Source organism: Theropithecus gelada, chromosome 9 (genome assembly GCF_003255815.1).
Source record: "Theropithecus gelada isolate Dixy chromosome 9, Tgel_1.0, whole genome shotgun sequence".
NCBI classification, from domain to species: Eukaryota; Metazoa; Chordata; class Mammalia; order Primates; family Cercopithecidae; genus Theropithecus; species Theropithecus gelada.
Window position 1 is genome coordinate 100,888,956 of NC_037677.1, and position 19,117 is coordinate 100,908,072.

General features: G+C 42.0%; 1 protein-coding gene across 3 annotated transcripts; it reads left to right on the top strand.

Annotated features, from left to right (window-relative positions):
- Positions 1 to 3,605: 3,605 nt before the first annotated feature.
- GSTO1 (glutathione S-transferase omega 1) lies at positions 3,606 to 17,022 on the top strand. Of its 3 annotated transcripts, none has more exons than XM_025397342.1 (6): positions 3,606 to 4,512; positions 4,712 to 4,820; positions 9,165 to 9,387; positions 12,542 to 12,640; positions 15,643 to 15,749; positions 16,810 to 17,019. In XM_025397342.1, the coding sequence occupies exons 1-6, from the start codon at positions 4,479 to 4,481 to the stop codon at positions 16,961 to 16,963; spliced, it is 726 nt and encodes a 241-aa protein (XP_025253127.1). In that variant the 5' UTR covers positions 3,606 to 4,478; the 3' UTR covers positions 16,964 to 17,019. The 3 variants fall into 3 exon arrangements, with proteins under 3 accessions (XP_025253127.1, XP_025253130.1, XP_025253129.1); XM_025397344.1 differs by having other exon boundaries at positions 4,026 to 4,048; XM_025397345.1 differs by lacking the exon at positions 12,542 to 12,640 and having other exon boundaries at positions 16,810 to 17,022.
- Positions 17,023 to 19,117: the final 2,095 nt, after the last annotated feature.

The window sequence follows — 19,117 nt, forward strand, 5'->3', positions numbered from 1 at the left end:
TCACTCTGTTGCCCAAGCTGGAATGCAGTGGCATGAACTCTTGATCTTGAGCCAGCAGAATCCTCTCAGATTCGTATCTTAGGTTGATTATTAAGAACTGTAGTTGTAAAAATGCACGTATTGTTTCCTTTTAACTGTGGCTATGAGCAGTGTGTCAACGTAAAAGGAAGAGGGTGAAGCAAAATTAATGCAGAGAGGTAATTTGAGCCAAGGTTGAGGGTTGCAACCCAGGAGTATAGGTTCAGGTTGCTCTGAATAGACACTCTCATTAGCAGCAGTTACAAGTGGATTTCTAAAGGAAAAAAAAGGGGCTTCAGAGAGTGGGCTGACACATAGTTGTCTGTCAGGAATTCTCATTGCTTTACAGAAACAACATTGATTAGCAGCTGGCTACACATTGTTAAGCTATAGGCTGTGGGCTATAGTGTTTGCTGTGGCATTATTAGGTTAATTTATAGCTACTTGTGGCTATAACAAGCAGTTTCAAGAGGTGAATACACAGCTCAAAGTGGGGAGTGGGGCATGATTGCTGTCTCATTTTAATGTCTCTTTGGGCCTAATAATTTGAAATGGCTCACATTCCTCAGATGAAAGTTCTTTTCTTTCCTCAAGTGTATATTCAGATGTTTACACAACCACAAAGGACTTGAAGAGGATCTATTGTAATGCACACCAGTAACATAGTACAGTAGTTCACTGGGAGAGTATATTTTCAATTTCTTTCTTTGAGGAATTAACCTTTTACTTTATCTATTGATGAGGTGGATCTTTCAAATCATTACAACAAAACACTACATTATTCATACTAAATTACAGGACAGGTCATTCCAAGTAAAACTTTTAAAGTAATACCTTGATGTGAAATTTTTTTGTTTGGCCATTCAGAGGTTTTGCCTTGCCAAGTTTAAATTTACAAGGTTATTTGCATGAAGTCATTAATGTGCTAAAAAGTCAATTTCCTTAAAAAGAGTTAAGCAGTGCCCACATTTTAGCAAAAACATGGTCAATTTTTAAAACTTTATATCCATTTCTTGCCTATTTACTAAATTAAATAAAAATATGTAGTGATCACATTTATTTAACATATTCTATGCCAAGTGCTGCTCTAAGTGCTTTCTGTATAGTAACTAATTTAATCCTGCCACAAACTCTATGTCAGAGACATTTGAACCAGAGCGACTCCATCTTGAGTGAGGGCTAGGAAGATGAGGCTGGGACTTGCTGAGCCGCATTCCCAGAAAGGTATTCCTAGCCTCTAGATGTTTATGGTTAAGGGAACAGATTGATAATGTTTACTAAACAGATCCAGACTTGGGAGTGTCCAGATATCCTGATATCTTGAGAACAAGAGCATTCCTAATTTTGCTTTAAAGATAATAATATTGATTCTTGCAAAACATAGTAATTACGAAAATTAATCCTTTATCACAAACCCTTGTAGCAGAGCACATCTCCCCATGATCTTTTTTTCATCCTATGTATACAGGCGTTGTACCTGGGGTGGGCACCTTCATTCTCTTACTTTCGGGAACACCCTACTCCGCCTATGGAGTAGCTGTTTTCACCACTTTATTTTCTTAATAAACGTTTTTGTTTTGCACGGTGGACTCGCTCTGAATTCTTTCTTACACGAGATCCAAGAACCCTCTCTCGGGTCTGGATCAGGACCCCTTTCCCGTAACATCTATACAGGAGGCATAACATGTTTTCCACCTTATTTTACAGGTGAGGGAACTGAAACACACTGAGGTTAGTGACTTGCCCATGTTCACAGTTAATAAGTGGTTGTTACGGGTTGAATTGTGCTCCCCCCAGTTTCATACATTGATGTCCTAATCCCCAGTACCCCAGTATGTGACCTTATTTGGAAATAGATGTAACTAAATTAAAATGAGATCACAATGGAGTGTGAATGAAGATGAAGGCACAGATGGGGTGGGTGGTGCTTCTGCACTCCAAGGGACATCAAAGATTCCCTCAAACCACCAGAAGCTGGGAGAGAGACATGGAACAGACTCCCTCACAGACTCCCTCCTCAGAAGGCAGCAACCTTGCTGACACCTTCGTCTTGGACTTGTAGCCTCTAGAACTGAGGCAACACACTTCTGTTGTTTAAGCCACTCTGCAGTACTTTGTTACCCTAGTCCTAGCAACTGAATACAGGGGTGGAGCCAGGATCAAAACAGGCGGGCTGCTGCAAGACTTGGTGCTGTTCACCTCATTCTCTGCTCCTCCCGTAATAGGGCTAATCAAAATAAAGACAGACATCTACCCCCATCCCACCCCAATAAATGGCACAGGAGTTACCAGCTTTCGAATCTAGGCAAACAGGGAAATCACTGAATAGTCTTTTTCCTCATCTGTATGATGGCCCTGCAACCCCTCTTTCCTGACCCCTAAGTTAAAAGAGCTGTTTGAGAGGACTCTCTGACCAGACCTTTATTCCCAGACCCAAGACTAAATTCATTCATCCCACCTGCTTGATTCTGAGCCTGTGCCCTTATTTAACTGAAATGCAGGTTCAGCTGCTTGCCGCTTGCAGAGTCCAATTATTAATAAGAAAAGCAAAGTCTGGTATAAAGAAAGTGATTTTTCATTCCAAAGCTGGCTTACAGGAATAACAACAGGCTTCCTGCCTTAAGGGTACCACTTCACTTCTGGGGCAGAAAGCAGGGGCTTTTAAAGGGGGGAGTTGGTATGAACTGCACGCTGGGGAGGGAGCGAGTGGGTGGGAGTTTGCAGGACTCACTGTGGTGCTTTATCTACTGGGTGGTGCCATTATAGGCAGAAGTCATTTGTAAAGTGGACTTTTGGATGTAAATTGACTGTTATCTCTGGAGGCAGTCTCCCGGTGGGTGAGAGTCCTGCTCTGGAGCTTTTAAGTAAACACCCAGTTAGATAAGCTTGCCCTGTACGGAGTGTCAGTGAAGGGAAGGTCAAAGATGATAATCGCATTTCTAAAGAGCTAAGCAGGAAGTGGTGAACAGGGAGAAAGGAGAAAAGAGAAAAGATGGGAGAAACAAATAATGTAAAACATAACTCATCCTCTATCTCTTAGAAAAATGGGAGTACTCAGTTACATTACCAGGGCTTCAAACACAAATGTTTAGTAAGTGGGAGAGTTTTGAAAGCAGCACCATTATTCTGAGGTTGATGATATCCAGGCTTGTGCTGTCTCCTGTGGGTTAAAATGAAAAGGATGTATCCTACAGGTGACAGTAGGGACAGAGGCCCTCCCAGTAGTCACGTTAAGCTAGTACTGACAGAAAAAGGAAAAGCCTGTCCAGGTGGCTGGGCAACCCTGCAGCGAGGCATAGATGAGCTTGTAAATCAAAGGAAACGACCAAGGTGAGTCTCAATCCTTTTAGAGGTTTATTTTGCCAAGGTTGAGGACACATCTGAGAAAAAGTAACACAAAATCACAGGAACGTCTGTGATCTGTGCTCTTTCCAAAGAGGGCTTGAGGACTTCAATATTTAAAGGGGAAAGAGCAGGCAGTAGGGGAAAGTGGAAAGAAAGAAAAAAGGGAAGGTACTTAAAAGGGGCAAGTAGTTGCATTCTTTGGGGCCTTTGATCAGCATTCACTGAAAGCACATGTTACATTCGTGAAAGGAGGTCGTAGAGGAATAGTCAATTTTGCTAGTGCTTGGTGAATCTGCATTTTTACAAGATTAAATATAGGGTAGAGGAAGCAGTCAAATATGCATTTATCTCCAGCGAGAGGAAGGATGACTCCTAGACCTGTCTTTGTCCCATACTTGGGAAGATAAGCCGTTAGTTTACATTGCCAGGATGAGATTCAACTGATCTGTTTTAGAGCAAAGATCTTGGGGACCCACAAGGAATTTCCTTGTAAACAAGCCCCTTGGGGAGGTGTGTGGCTTTTGATCTTTGTAGCTATCTATTTAGGAACAAAATGGGAGGCAGTGTTGCCTGACTCAGTTTCCAAGCTTGACTCTTCCCTTTGGCGTAGTAAGTTTGGGGTCCAGATATTTTTATTTTCCCTTCACAAGCTAACAGGAGCCTTTGGAGAGAATGCTCTGGACCGGTGAGTGAGCCATGAGTTCGGGCCACAGGCTCTGAAGCCGTGAAGCCTTGGTAAGGAGCGGGTGGCCCTTCGAGGTCAGTGCCACAGGAGGGAGGTCAGGGCCAGCGTCAGACGTGGGGCCCCATGGAGGGCGGAGTGGAGACTCCTTCGTTCGGGGGCGGAGGGATGACTCTGAGCATTTAGAACTTTTGTGCATCTCCCTGCGGACGCATCTCTTGGCCAGCGAGATGCTTTGACACAGCCCCTTAAGCTATTTTAAGGGCTATCCCATAAAGCCGGGAAGGCACACCAGGTGGAGCTGGCGGCCGCCCGGGGCAGGCACTTTTGAGCCAGAGAGGAAGCGGGGAGGGAAGGAGGGCGGGAAGGACGGGCGACCTACTTCCTGAATCGCCTGCAAACGCCAGAGGAGCTCGGCCTGCGCTGCGCCACGATGTCCCGGGAGTCTGCCAGGAGCCTGGGGAAGGGTGAGGCCTGCCCGCCGCGAAGAGGGGTGATCTCGGCGACCCCCAGCGGCATGTTCGAGGCTGCTCCGGGAGCCCAGCCTCCTGGGAGCGCCCCACCGGCGGGGAACGGGTCGGAGCTGCAGTGGGACGCGGGGGCCGTGGGATACTGGGGGTCTCGACACCTCTCTGGGCCGTAATCGCCTTCGCTTCTCCCCGGCAGGAAGCGCGCCCCCGGGGCCGGTCCCGGAGGGCTCGATCCGCGTCTACAGCATGAGGTTCTGCCCGTTTGCTGAGAGGACGCTTCTGGTCCTGAAGGCCAAGGGAATCAGGTGGGCACCCAGGCAGGGCACGCTCCCCGAGCTGTCCGGGAGCTTGCTGCAGGCGGCGGGGTGGGGTGGGGTCTCAGCCCCTTTCTACCCGCCTCCCGCCAGCGTCCTTTACTGCACATTATTCTCCGCCCTTTGGGAGACAGCAAGGTATAGACCCTTCCCCTAGGAAAAATAGGCCACAGATTCCAACGGTCTAGGACAAGACTCCAGGTCTGGGACACCTCATTTAGATTAACCAACCATTTAATGGATTAGAAAAGCTGAGGCTCCAGTGATGTTAGTGATTTGCCCGGGTAATAACCGGCAGCAGCTCTTTCAGCTTTGGTAGGTCGCAAATTCCTGGTCCAGAGTCCTTTTGCTTTCGCCCTACTGTGATTCCCCATTCTTATTCCAGCTCAACTGTTGGTTGGTATTCTGAATGTATTGTTCCCTCCTGGAATAGTAATTTACCCCAGTAAAGCAGAGTTTAGACCCTGACCCTCCTAGAGTAGTGCTGAGTTTACTGCACATATTCCTGTGGATTGGGCTGTTGGTTGAGTCAAACAGAGGGAAGTGTCTGTCTAGCTCATCCTTCTGCAGAGCCTGTTTTGAAACTAGCGTAGTTTTTGACTTACGGGCTATCCACAGGACATGTGCAACAGTCACTTGACTTTTCTCTGACACCAAGTATCCATTGGAACCACTTCCTTTCCCATGACCTTTGAATGTCTGTTGATTAGACATTTATTAGATACCTGTGGTGTGGAAGGCTCTGTGGAAGTTTAAAACAAAATCCCCATTCTTAAGAAATTTTCTGTGTGTTTAGTGTCTGTGAACTAATTTTAGTTTTCTAAGGGGAGAATCTTTAGGAGTAGGCAATTATTTTCCCTAAAAGAAAGGTAAAATGCATTTAAAAAATACATTTGAAGGGGATTTGTCATTACTTCACTAAGAAATGCCTCTCATTTGGATGAGATTATGATTCTGAACACAGAATACTTACTATTTAGTAATGTTTATCAAAAACACTGTCATATTTGCTGTAATAGAACTCTTTTATTGTACTAAGAGAAATCTAATTTAATCGAAATTGAAAAAGACCTTTTTTGGTACTCATTTAATTGAAAAGTCCAGGAGCATGACACAGCTGGATTCAGAGGCACAAAGTCCTGGGTTATGTGCTTCACCCTGGACCTTTAGTCTAAAACAACCCTACCTTATTTACTGGGGCAGTTTTCCAAAGGAACATTGGAACTATCTTCCCATAATAGTGTGGGTAGAAGGGAGGAAGAGGGTGGTTAACAGCTTCCAGGCAGTGCAAACAACAAAGGTCTACTACATTAATAGACTAGTTTTAAGCTTGAGCCCCTAGGAGGCTTTTACTGGGAAAGTACTAGATTCTAACCACATGATATGACTTAACAAAGCATGGTTTTCTCTAAAAGATGCATCTTCCAACTTGCTGTGGCAGGTGTATAGACTTGTTGGCTCACGATGCCAGGTTACCAAAATGCATGTGTGTTCCGAGATACTTTTTTTTTTTTTTAAGAACAAAAGCCCAGGATCTGCCTTTTGTTTTTATAGTAACAAAAGTTTTTGTTTGTTTCATAGTTCAAAAATGTTGATAATTCTTTGGCAAGCAGCCAAGTAATTTTTTTTTTTTTTGCAATGGCTGGTACCTAAGTGTCCAGTATTCTGTCAGCACATGAACCTTTTAAATTATACACACACCTGTGCTCATGTTCACATTGGATGTTCCTTTGTTTCCATGGGGGATTATGTATTTAAATCCTTAAATGAAACGCTGTTCTAGCTACAGCTGTGGATGGAAAAATAGAAAACAAAAGGTATTGGTGTCTATTTTTTTTTTTAGTAATTTGTTCTATTGAACATTTATTCAGCCTTGATGATCATATGGACTTGGCTCTTTTCTCTTAGTTACTCTACCGTCTCAGGCAACATACAAGATAGACCTAAATACAATCTGATTATAGCCTGGACTTCACCTGTTTTCTTCCTTTTTGGTTTACTTTGTACGATTTACTCAGAGAACATTTTTTTTAAAAATCAGTGCATGGAGATTTAATCTGAAAGCTTTTTTTGTGGGTGGATTGTTGGTTTTTTGTTTTTTTCCGAGACAGGGTCTCACCCTGTCACCCAGGCTAGAATGCAGTGGTGCAATCATGGCTCACTGCAACCTCTGCCTTCAGGGCTCAAGCAATCTTCTCACCTCAGCATTCTGAGTAGCTGGGATTACAGGTGAGTGCCACCACACTTGGCTAGTTTTTATATTTTTTGTAGAGATAGGGTTTCACCATGTTGCCCAGGCTGGTCTTGAACTCCTGGGTTTAAGCAATCTGCCCACTTCAGCCTCCCAAAGTTCTGGGATTACAGATTGAGCTATCACACCTGGTCTTGTGGGTGGATTTTAAGGATTCTTTAATACCTTTGTAAAAACCAAGAAACTTTTTACTCAAATTAGCAAAATAAATTGAATTTTATGTTGGTTCTCATATAGTGGGTAGTGGACACAATTCAATTAGTTGCCTCGTATGATTTATAACTAAGATACCTCTTAGCCATAAATGGAGTATCTTATTGACAATTTTGAAGCATTTCCACTGATATATTCATTCATTCATATGAAATATTTCAAAACAAAAATATTTACTGAGTCCTTATCTGAAACTTTTTATTTTCTTCAGAGTATTTATATCTATTTAGCATTTTGCTCACTTACATGTTTGTTTATTACTATGAGCAGATACACAAGATCCCACCTTTTGTGGAGCTTACATTCTAGGAAGATAACTTAATAAACTTGTAAATAAGTGAGCAAAGTAATTTCAGATACACATTATCAATTCAATGAAGAAAGTAAAACATGATAATCATGTAATAGAAGCTGCTCAGCAACTTCAGAGCTGTGGTCAGGGAGGGCCTGGGGATGTGTGTTTGACCTGGGAAGACCTAGGAAAAGGCAGGCAGAGGAGGCAGAGGACCATCAGGTGCAAAGACTCTAAGGTGGAAACACATTTGGCAAATTCAAGCAATATAAAAAAGGCCAATGTGTAGAAGAAACATAGGGGAAAAGCTTCATGACACTGGCCTTGGCAATGATTTCCTGGACATGACACCAAAGACTGGGCAACAAGACCAAAAATAAACACATGGGAGTACATCAAACAAAAAAGCTTCCACACAGCAAAGGAAACGATTAACAGAGCAAAAAGGCAACCTATGGAATAGGAGAAAGTATTTGCAAACCACATATCTGGTAAGGGGTTAATCTCCAAAATACATAAGGAATCTCTACAACTCAACAACGAAAAAACCTGATTTTAACATGGGCTAAGATCTTAAACAGACATTTCTCAGGCTGGGCATGGTAGCTCACGCCTATAACCCCAAGGCAGGCAGATCACTTGAGCCCAGGAGTTCAAGACCAGCCTTGGCAACATGGCAGGATCCTGTCTCTACAAAAAAATTAGCTGGGTGTGGTGGTGCACGCCTGTGGTCCCAACTACTCGGGAGGTAGGAGGACCGCTTTAGCCCAGGAGGTTGAGGCTGCAGTGAGCTGTGATCAAGCCACTGCACTCCAGCCTGGGAGACAGAGTGTAAAAAAAAAATTAAAAATTAAAAAAATAGACATTTCTTCAAAGAGGACATAAAAATGGGCAACACATATATGAAAAAGTGCTTGTCACTAATCATCAGGAAAATGCAAATCAAAATCACATAATAACCTCACACTTGTCAAGATAACTATAATTAAAAAAGACAAAAAGTATTAGCAAGGATGTGTAGAAATCAGAACCTTTGCACACCGTTCGCACTGTTGGCGGGAATGTAAAATGGTACAGCTGCTATGGAAAACAGTATAGATGTTCTTCAAAAAATTAAAAATAGAACTACCATATGATTCAGCAGTCTCGCTACTGGGTATATATCCAAATTAAATGAAATCAAGTTCTCAAAGAGATATTAGCACTCTCATGTAGACTGCAGCACTATTCATAACAGCATAATGTCAATGTCCATCAGCAGATGAATGGATAAAGAAAATGTGGTAATGCTATTCCACCTAAAAAGGAAGGAAATTCTGCAATACATGACAACATGGATGGACCTTGCAGACATTATGCTAAGTAAAATAAGCCAGACACAGAAAGACAAATACTGCATGATTGTACTTAAAAGGTGTATCGAAAGTAGTCAAATTCATAAAATCAAAAACTAGAATGGAAGGAATCTAGGCAGACTCCTAAATTTGGGGTTTGATCAGCTAGGTGGATGGCAAAGAGGATTTATCCAAAAGCACAAAAGTGGTTTCCCTCTCTTCATAGTCTCCTATGTGTCTTTCAGGCATGAAGTCATCAATATCAACCTGAAAAATAAGCCTGAGTGGTTCTTTAAGAAAAATCCCTTTGGTCTGGTGCCAGTTCTGGAAAACAGTCAGGGTCAGCTGATCTATGAGTCTCCCATCACCTGTGAGTACCTGGATGAAGCATACCCAGGGAAGAAGCTGTTGCCGGATGACCCCTATGAGAAAGCTTGCCAGAAGATGATCTTAGAGTTGTTTTCTAAGGTTTGTGCATAAGAAATTTCAGCTCCTATTTGAAAAACCTGTTTTTTAAAGCGAAATCTGTGCTGCCATTTATAGTTCAGTGATTTGGGAGAGAAAAACAAAACAGGAATATACGTGTCAGCTCTGAGTGTCCTGCAAGTCCTTTCACGATCCAGTTCCTGTTTACCTCCAAAATTATCCCTTTTCACTCTTCTCCTGACACTTTATATATGCCAGCCATACTAAACTTTTCTCAGAATTCCCAAATTTGCCCCTTTCTCTCTCAATTCTTGCTGTCGGATTCTTCCCACTTCTCACCGTGCCTGGTTATCTCCACATCATTTTTCACATGTCTGTTCAGACACTGCTGCCTTTCAGGAGCTTGTCAGGCTGGTCAGTGCTCTAGCTTCTGAGTTCCCATCTGTGTGAACTTTTGCCTGTCTTCTTGCCTGTGTACTGCACTGGGGTTGTGAGCTCCTTGAGGGTGAGGGCTGTGTTTTGATCACTGTTAGTTCGCTGCCTAGTTTTGTGACTGGCTCTGCTATTTCCTTGTGACTCTGAGCAAGTTACTTATTACTTTGCCTCTCTGTTCATCATTGGTAAAATGGATATAGTAATTGTTCCCATCTCATAAGATAAAAATCAGTTAATATAAAACACCTGGAGCAGAGTCTGACACAGTAACTACTTAGTTCTTGTCCTTATAGCCATAGCATCAAGCAGCGAGCAGCTACTCAGATGACTGAATAAATGGCATTCCTGGAGAACTGTTTGTACCTTACTTAGCATCAACATTGTGGATTAGCACAAACAATTAATATTAACAAAGAAATAACTAACAGATGTGTGTTTAGACACCAAGAATAGTATGGCTGGTTATATGCCTATAATATTGCCACCTTGGTAGTATGGTCAGTGTATAAAGGATTATCTTTAGAGAAAAAGATGGTTAAAGAAATGCCCTAAGAGAGAGTTATAGGGAAAACATTCCGTTTTAGGAGACATTACAAAGGGAAGCCAACGGGAAAGGAAGAGTGAGTCACCTGCTTAGTAAGATGAGGGTGAAAGAATAGTAGAGGTGGCTGCTGTGAAAGATAATGAAAGGGAACATGACATTTTCAAGAAAGATGTTGGAGAGTTTTACAAAGTAGTAACAAGTTAAAGGCATGCAGCTTCAAGACATGAAGTCATCAATATCAACCAAAAAACATAAGCCTAAGTGGTTCTTTAAGAAAAATCTCTTTGGTCTGGTGCCAGTTCTAGAAAACTTTTTTTAGTATGGCTGGAATATAAAGTATCAGGAGAAGAGATAAAATGGGTAACTTTGGAGAGGTAAACAGGAACTGGATTGTGAAAGGACTTGTAGGACACGTCAGAGAAAATGAGCTTTAAAAGTAAAGCTTTTAGGCATGAAGTTTTACTTTCATGCATAAAGCTACTACTTTAAAAAGTAGTCACAAGAGATTCATTGTACTATCTAGAAAGAAAATGAGCTTTAGAAGGAATGCTGAAGATGCCCATCTTTACTTCCCCACTTGCTTTTAAGGGAGAGGTGGCCTTATGTACATATGACCCTGCTCTCCTGGCCACAGCCCATCAGAACAGAAACGTACCCCACCCCCACACCTGGGCCAGTCACCTTCTCTCCTGGGAACTTGGAAATGAGACACAGAGACTAAGACAGTAAAGGTTAGGACAGTAAAGACAACTAAGCGTTGGGGCTCAAATATAACATTAGAGGCTAGGAAAACCAAAGCCACTTAAGAAATAATTTTTTAGAAAAGCAAAAATTAAAAGCATTGCAAAGGGACTGAAGTACATAAAGTAATATGGAGCAGAAATGTAAGGAAAAACAGATGAAAGACCAGGTAGACCCAGATGGAAATGTGGATGAAAGGGCTGCCTGAAAGCCTTCAGTCCCAGGGCAGGCTGAACTGATGTGGATGGGATTTCATGGGATTCTATATTTTTACAAGTGCCTGTTTACTTAAACTAGGATGAGTGGACTTCTGCATCTTGCAATGAAATGACACCAAAGACCAAAGTACTAAAACACACAAACACCATCACGAGCATTAAAGCATCTGATGCTACACCCGTCAAGTCTTTAGGTAGTCAGTCCCTTTTGGACAGTCTCCTGGCGTCCTCCCCAACAAAGAAATCAGAAAAATTCTCTACCCTAGCTCTTTGCAGTTGGGGCCAAGTTTTGTGACCTAGGCTTTTCCTGTCAGACACACACAATAGAGTTCAATTCAGAAACGAGCAAGGTGAGGAAACAGACTTGGTGGGATATCTGTTTAAGATATTCAGCTCTCCACTGGTTCTGCTGGTGAGAGTGGCGGCAAAGCTTCTGGGTTTCAGCAGTGTGGGTTACAAAATAAAATTCTCGAGTAGAAATGGCATCAGTGCCAGTGGCGTTAGCGGTTATCTCAGACTCTACTTTCTGGCAGCCGCACAAACTGAAGCATCTAATGCTCAGCTTGCACTAGCATCAGTGGGCGCTTCCATTGAGGCCAGTTCTCAGCATGAATTTGGGATGTTCTGTCTTAATTCCAAGCCTGTTTGTTCAGCCTTCCAATAATTCTATAAGCCACTTAGTCTCCTTTAAAGAAAGTTGTGTTGGCCGGGTGTGGTGGCTCAAGCCTGTAATCCCAGCACTTTGGGAGACTGAGGCAGATGGATCACCTGAGGTCAGGAGTTCAAGACCAGCCTGGCCAGTATGGCGAATCACCATCTGCTGTACTAAAAATACAAAAATTAGCCGGGCATAGTGGCACATGCCCATAATCTCAGCTACTAAGGAGGCAGAGACAGGAGAATTGCTGAGCCTGGGTGGTGGAGGTTGCAGTGAGCTGAGATCGTGCCACTGCATTCCAGCCTGCGTGACAGAGCATGACTCCGTTTCAAAAAAAAGGAAAGAAAGTTGTTTCTTAAACATGCCAAAGTAGGTTCTGTTATTTATAATTGATAAAATCCTGACCAACCCAGCATTTTAGGCCACAAAACTGTTCCTAAGACCAGTCCGTTGCCTCTGTGAGCACAGGAACTTGGTGCACCCTTGATGTTTCTAGAACACCTTGACACCAGGACTATGAGGGTTCTGTCATGTTTTTATGTGAGGGGGCCGATATAGTTAGCCATAAACTGATAAACTAAGAAATTATTCTCTTTCTAGGTGCCATCCTTGGTAGGAAGCTTTATTAGAAGCCAAAATAAAGAAGACTATGCTGGCCTAAAAGAAGAATTTCGTAAAGAATTTACTAAGCTAGAGGAGGTAATCATTTCTCCTAGCTACCATCAGAGTAAACGATAACTATACCTACCCTCCTTTTACTCCTATTCTTTTCTTCATATTCCCACTTCCCAAGTCACTTTCTGGCAATTAGGAAAATTCCCCTAAACATTTTTGTTTACAGCAGACTGCTGTTATAAAGCAGAAAGCTGTTCTGCTTAAGATATACATCAAAACACCTAAAAATACTTTGTCATGGGCTTGCTTTAAAATATTCTGCTGTGTTAACATTAAAGTAACAAGGAAAAAGGAAATTGTACCCACATTTCCACAAGCTTTTATGTATCCAGTTTTCCATGCTTGTTTGTAGTCCTTGTCCATATATTTTTTAAAAATTAATGTAGCTCTAATCAGAGCATAGATATCATTCTGTGTTCTGCTGTTTTTTCTGTGTCCTGTGTCCACTTAGTATTGCATACTCAATATTTCCCACCAGAAAAAGTTTGCAATGAACAGTACAGACACTTGAGGGAAGCCCAGATATATTTTACCTTCTTTTGGGGAAAGCTGACATTTGGGCCTTGGAGTCTGTCTCTTGGCCTTGAGATATTTCATTCATGCTAAGCCTGAAGTTTCTGCTGACAGAAGATATAGTTCCCGTCTTTTATGGGAATGCATTTGACATCTTATCAGTAAAATGACGTTTGCTGTAGGTTTTTCAGAAACCTTTTTTTTCATTATAAAGTTCTCTTCTATTACTAGTTTGCTAATTTTTTAAAAAGTCATAAATGTTGAATTTTATTGAATGCTTTTTCTGCGTCTTTTACATCTATTGAAATGTTCATAGAATTTTTTCCTGTTAATCTGGTAAATATGGTGCTACTGACAGATTTTTTTTTTTTTTTTTTAATGTTTAACCATCCTAGCATTCCTAAGATAAAACCTACTTGTTCTCTATGGATTTTTATATGTACTGTAGAATTAGCTAATAAATGAGTTTTGTATGTGTGTTCATAAATGAGATTGGCCTCTAATTTTCTATTCTTATAGTATCATTATTAGCTTTTGGTATCAAGGATATTCTGACCTCATAAAATGAGTTGGGTAACTAAGCTGTTTTTCTAATCTCTGAAACCATTTGGTAGGGACTAGTGTTTCTTTAAAACATTTGAGCCTGGTGTCTTTAACAGGGGTAGATTTTTCATTACTAGTTTGATTTCTTTAATGGTAATTGGTTTTTCGGTTTTACGTTTCTTCTGGAATCAATGTTGGTACTTTATTTTTTTCTGCTGAACAGTGTGGGAGCTGGAAAGTAAGATGCAGTCCATATTCTTCAGATAATTAGTTCAGTAGTAGACGGAACACAATTAGTAGATACATGCAATCTAAAATGCATACTATGCATTGAAAAAAACTATGGAGGTTATTTATAAAGGACAAATTAGTTTGGTGTTGGTTTAAATAGCCAGATAATATTCTCAATCACTCCCTTTGGCAAACCCTGTAACCAATTCACCTTCTTAAAATTTCAGAAACATACAATTTGTGTTTGGTTTTCAAATGATTGTCATCTGTTTAGTAGCTAATACAATCTATTTCCAGTATATTTTAAGTACAAATGCTTTTGCACTTACAATGGGGTTACATCCAATAAACCCATCATAAGTTGAAAATATCGTAAGTGGAAAATGCATTTAATAAACCCAACCTACAGAGCATCATAGCTCAGCCTAGCCTGCTTTAAATGTGCTCAGAAAACTTCCATTAGCCTGCAATTAGGCAAAATCATCAAACATAAAACCTATTTATAAAGTGTTGAATATTTCATATAATTTATTGAATACCCATATTCAAAAGATGCTGGCAACACAGCACACATTAGAGCATTGGTTGTTTACTCTCCTGATGGTGTGGCTGCCCAGCATCAAGAGTATCATACTGCAAATCGATAGCCCAGGAAAAGAGCAAAATTCAAAGTACAGTTTCTACTGAATGCTTGCTTTTGCACCATTGTAAAGTTGAAAAGAATTTAAACTGAACCATCATAAGCTGCAGACTGTGCATTTTATATTGAAAAGTTAGTATTTTTAATTTTTGACACAGGGAAGTACCCAAAGCATAAGAACATACACATTTTCACAAAGTGAACATAGTCATGGAACCAGCACTCATATCAACTAACAAAATATTAGTTTGGGCTTTTTTGTAGTTTATGCAAATGAACTCATATAATGTTCATCTTTTTGGGTCTGCCTGCTTTCATTCAATATTAGATTTGTGGGTTCATCTATGCTGTGTGTAGTTCTTTCCTATTGTTTATACAGTGTTCCAAAGTATAGTATATTATAGTTTACCCATTCTACTCTTGATAATAAGCATTTTCACATTTGGGCTATTACAAATAGTGCTGCAGTGAACATTCATATACATCTTTTGGTGAACATGTGTTACATTTCCAAGTAGAATTGCTCAGTGATGAGAGTATGCATACTCTTAAAACATGGTTGTACCAATTTACACCTCTATGACAGTGGTTCCATACCCTTGCCAACTTCATTTTGTTCATTTTAGGCATTCTCGTGGATGTATAGTGTTATTGTATTTTGGTTTTAATTTGCATTTCCCTAATGAATAATGCAGTTGAACACCTTTCCAAATGATAATTGGTCATTTGGACATCATCTTTTGTGAAGATCAAGTCTTGCTCATTTTTCTAATGGGTTATTTGCCATTTTTCTTACTGATTCCCAGGAATCCTTTCTATATTCTGAATACCAGTCCTTTGTATTACAGATATGTTGTACTCTGTGACTTGTTTTATTTTTCAGTTTTCCAGTTTATGTTGCGATTGTTTTGCTTCATCCCAGACCAACAGATTCTAAAGCTTAATTAAGTTTTTTGATCAAACAGACAAAAATCCAACTTGGATACATTGGAGTAAAAACTGCTTCTCTCACCTGCTCTACTTAATTTCCCTTCAGCGTTTCTAGTGAGTCTTACTACATGCACAAATAATAAATACTTTTATGCTGTTTAATGTTCAGGTTCTGACTAATAAGAAGACGACGTTCTTTGGTGGCAATTCTATCTCTATGATTGATTATCTCATCTGGCCCTGGTTTGAACGGCTGGAAGCAATGAAGTTATATGAGTAAGATATTTGAATATTTTGTGCATAATCTAGGATGACAGTTGGCATAGTATATATTGACCTTTCTTTTTAACAGAAGTTAAAATATGTAATACAACTGGTCTGAATGAGAACAAGCAGTCGGGAGTCTTGGACTATCCAGGGCATGTCATATACCTACACTAACTACTCTCCATCACTGGGAGGAGGCAGGGATTTCTGTGACATGTAGTAAAGTGCTTTAAAATTTACTCCTTCCTTCCTGATTACAAATCCATAAGGGGAAGGGTACGGTGGCTTATGCCTGTAAGCCCAGCACTTTGGGAGGCCGAGGTGGGTGGATCATCTGAGGTCAGGAGTTGGAGACCAGCCTGGCCAATGTGGTGAAACCCCATCGCTACTAAAAATACAAAAATTAGCTGGGCATTGTGGTGCACACCTGTAATCTCAGCTACTCGAGAGGCTGAGGCAGGAGAATCACTTGAACCCGGGAGGCGGTTGCAGTGAGCCGAGGTCATGTCACTGAACTCCAGCCTGGGCAAGAGCAACACTCTGTATCCAAAAAAAAAAAAAAAAAAAAAATCCATAAGGTTGTAAATTTTTATAAGGATGTTGTTGCCAGATTGTATGATCAGTGTTACCTCCCATTTACCAGTAAGATTTCCACATTATTTTCCAAATTCTGTTTTGAGTTTGGCAGCCACCTTGCCTTACTCCCGCTTCTTGGACATTAGAGCTATTCAGGGTTACTTTTGGTCATAATCTGGGTGTAGACTAATTAACATAGAACATTCCTGATTGTATTGCCTGTTCTCATTTTAATAAATTGTCAGTTTCTCTCTTTGGGCAAGTTCTCACATTAACAAGTCGCTTCACTCTAGTCTCATTCCTCTTGGGTAAAAAAGGAACCTCTATAATGTCTTTCAAATTGAATATTCTATTACATGCATTTTAAAATATTTTTAATGAAATATTTAAGGGGAAAAAATGAAACTGTAGAGTAATAATGACATTTGGGAGACTCTGTGATGTCATCCTAGTTGACCTAGCTCACACCTTTCATTTTTTCCTCTTCCCACAGGTGTGTAGACCACACTCCAAAACTTAAACTGTGGATGGCAGCCATGAAGGAAGATCCCACAGTCTCAGCCCTGCTCATTAGTGGGAAGGACTGGCAAGGTTTCCTAGAGCTTTACTTACAGAACAGCCCTGAAGCCTGTGACTATGGGCTCTGAAGGGGGCAGGAGTCAGCAATAAAGCTATGTCTGATGTTTTCCTTCACTAATATGAATAATAGCATGCTTTTATTTTACCAAGGGTTCAGGTTGCATGGGATCATCTTCTCTGATGTGACATCGACAGCCTAATGGTGGGGTCTCCTTAAGGCCCCGCTACAGAAATGAAAATGCATTTCCTGTCTCAACATGCTAAAACGACTCTGAGGGTTCTACCATAGTCCATGCTGAAAAGCCCCAAATTATCATCTTTAGCAAAATCTGGACTTCAAACTTTTTTTTTTTTTTTTGAGACCGAGTTTCACTCTTGTTGACCAGGCTGGAGTGCAATGGCCTGACCTCGGCTCACCGCAACCTCCGCCTCCTTAGTTTAAGCGATTCTCCTGCCTCAGCCTCCCAAGTAGCTGGGATTACAGGCATGCACCACCACACCTGGCTAATTTTTTATATTTTTAGTAGAGACGAGGTTTCTCCATGTTGGTCAGGATGGTCTCAAACTCCCGACCTCAGGTGATCCGTGCGCCTCAGCCTCCCAGTGTTGGGATTACAGGCATGAGCCACGGGTGGCGCCACTCCACAATCTAACTTTATAACTGCTCACAGGAAATTTCCACTCGGTTACCCTGTTGTGTGATTTCAAGAGATGCTCTCTCGTTACTTGTCTTCTGGTTTCTTACTTGAGAAGCTTTCAATTCCTTCTTTCATTTCCATCATCAAGTTAATTTCACATTCTCTCTATTGTTGGCACTGAAGACCAGACGCACATTACCCCAAAGGTGGGTGGCTGGGCAGATTCCTAGCTGGTCTCCCAGTCTCTAACCCCTTCAAATCCTTCCTATCAAATCCCATGCTGGGCACATACGTGGTGTACCACTTATGTAATTAAATACTGTGTAGGCTGCATCACTCAATTCCGCCTATAGGGTTGATAAGTAATAAGAACCCCACTGAGAAATAGTAATGCCATCTTCCACACATTTTCATAGCCCACTGGGTTTCTCACTATTCAATTTTTATCATCACATCACCACCACGAGAAGGTAGGTCGAAGAGCATCATTTCATTCTACAGATGATGCAACGAAGGTCCCGAGTTTAAGTGAGGCCTTAAGGTGGTGGCAGAAAGATCACACCCAGCGCACTGCTCTTACCATCAGAATCAGGGCTGTCGGTCCGCCCCAATTGTCTGCTTTCCTGAATTTATTTTCAAGTTCGCCATTGAGAGAAACCTCCGAATGACTAATTCTTAAATTTAAGGGTGCACAATAATCACCTATGGCTCAACGCAGCATTTCCGATTCAGCAGGCTGGGGTGGGCCGCGAAGTCTATATCTGAAATGAGCCCCTCGCGCCAGGTGACGCAGGCGGTGTAGGGACCGCACCCGGAGGACGACCTGGAGCCGCCTGACTTCACAAAGGTCTCCTGCCGCCCACCTTCAGCGGCCACCAGCGCCCCGGCTGCCAGCAGCGGACCACCTCTGCGGCTGAGCGCCTACCCCAGCAAGCTTAGCCCTAGTGGTTTCCGGCGGATTTCCTCGCCGGTGCGGAGCCGGGTGCCGGGTCCCACTGCCAATCACTACCGGTTCCTCTTTCGTCAGCCACCAGAGCCGGCAGCACCCGTGAATCCCGATCACCAAGAGCCTGTAAGGCGGCCGCCCATTGGCTCAGCCGCACTGCCGGGCAGGCGCTTCCAAAGCTTTGAGGATTGGCTGACGCTCCGGGCGCCGGAGCTAGTTGGCGGGTAGGATCACGTGCGAGGGGCAGGCCCCGTCTAGGCCCCGCCTCCTTGCTGCTGCCGCCGCCAATCCTGGTCCGGTCTCGTGCGTTCCCGGAGGTCCCTCGCGGGACGTCTCTCACAGCCACCGGGTGGGTCCGTTCGGCCTGCGTTGTATTTGAAGGAAAGAGGGGTTTGAGGTCAATTCTGTTTGTTGGGGTTTTCACGAATTTCAGGGCCCACAGTAGGCTTGCCAACTTTAACTTTTGCCTAACACTTTACGAGAAATCCTATTTAACCTTGACCACTGTTGCATCAAAGAATTTCACATCCAAAAAAGTGCAGCCTAAGAATAAAGAACAGGTCTTCAATCTGCATACCTTTAATTAAGGTGTTCTTATTTTTCTGATTTGGCTGGAAACAGGCAGAGACCACCCCAGA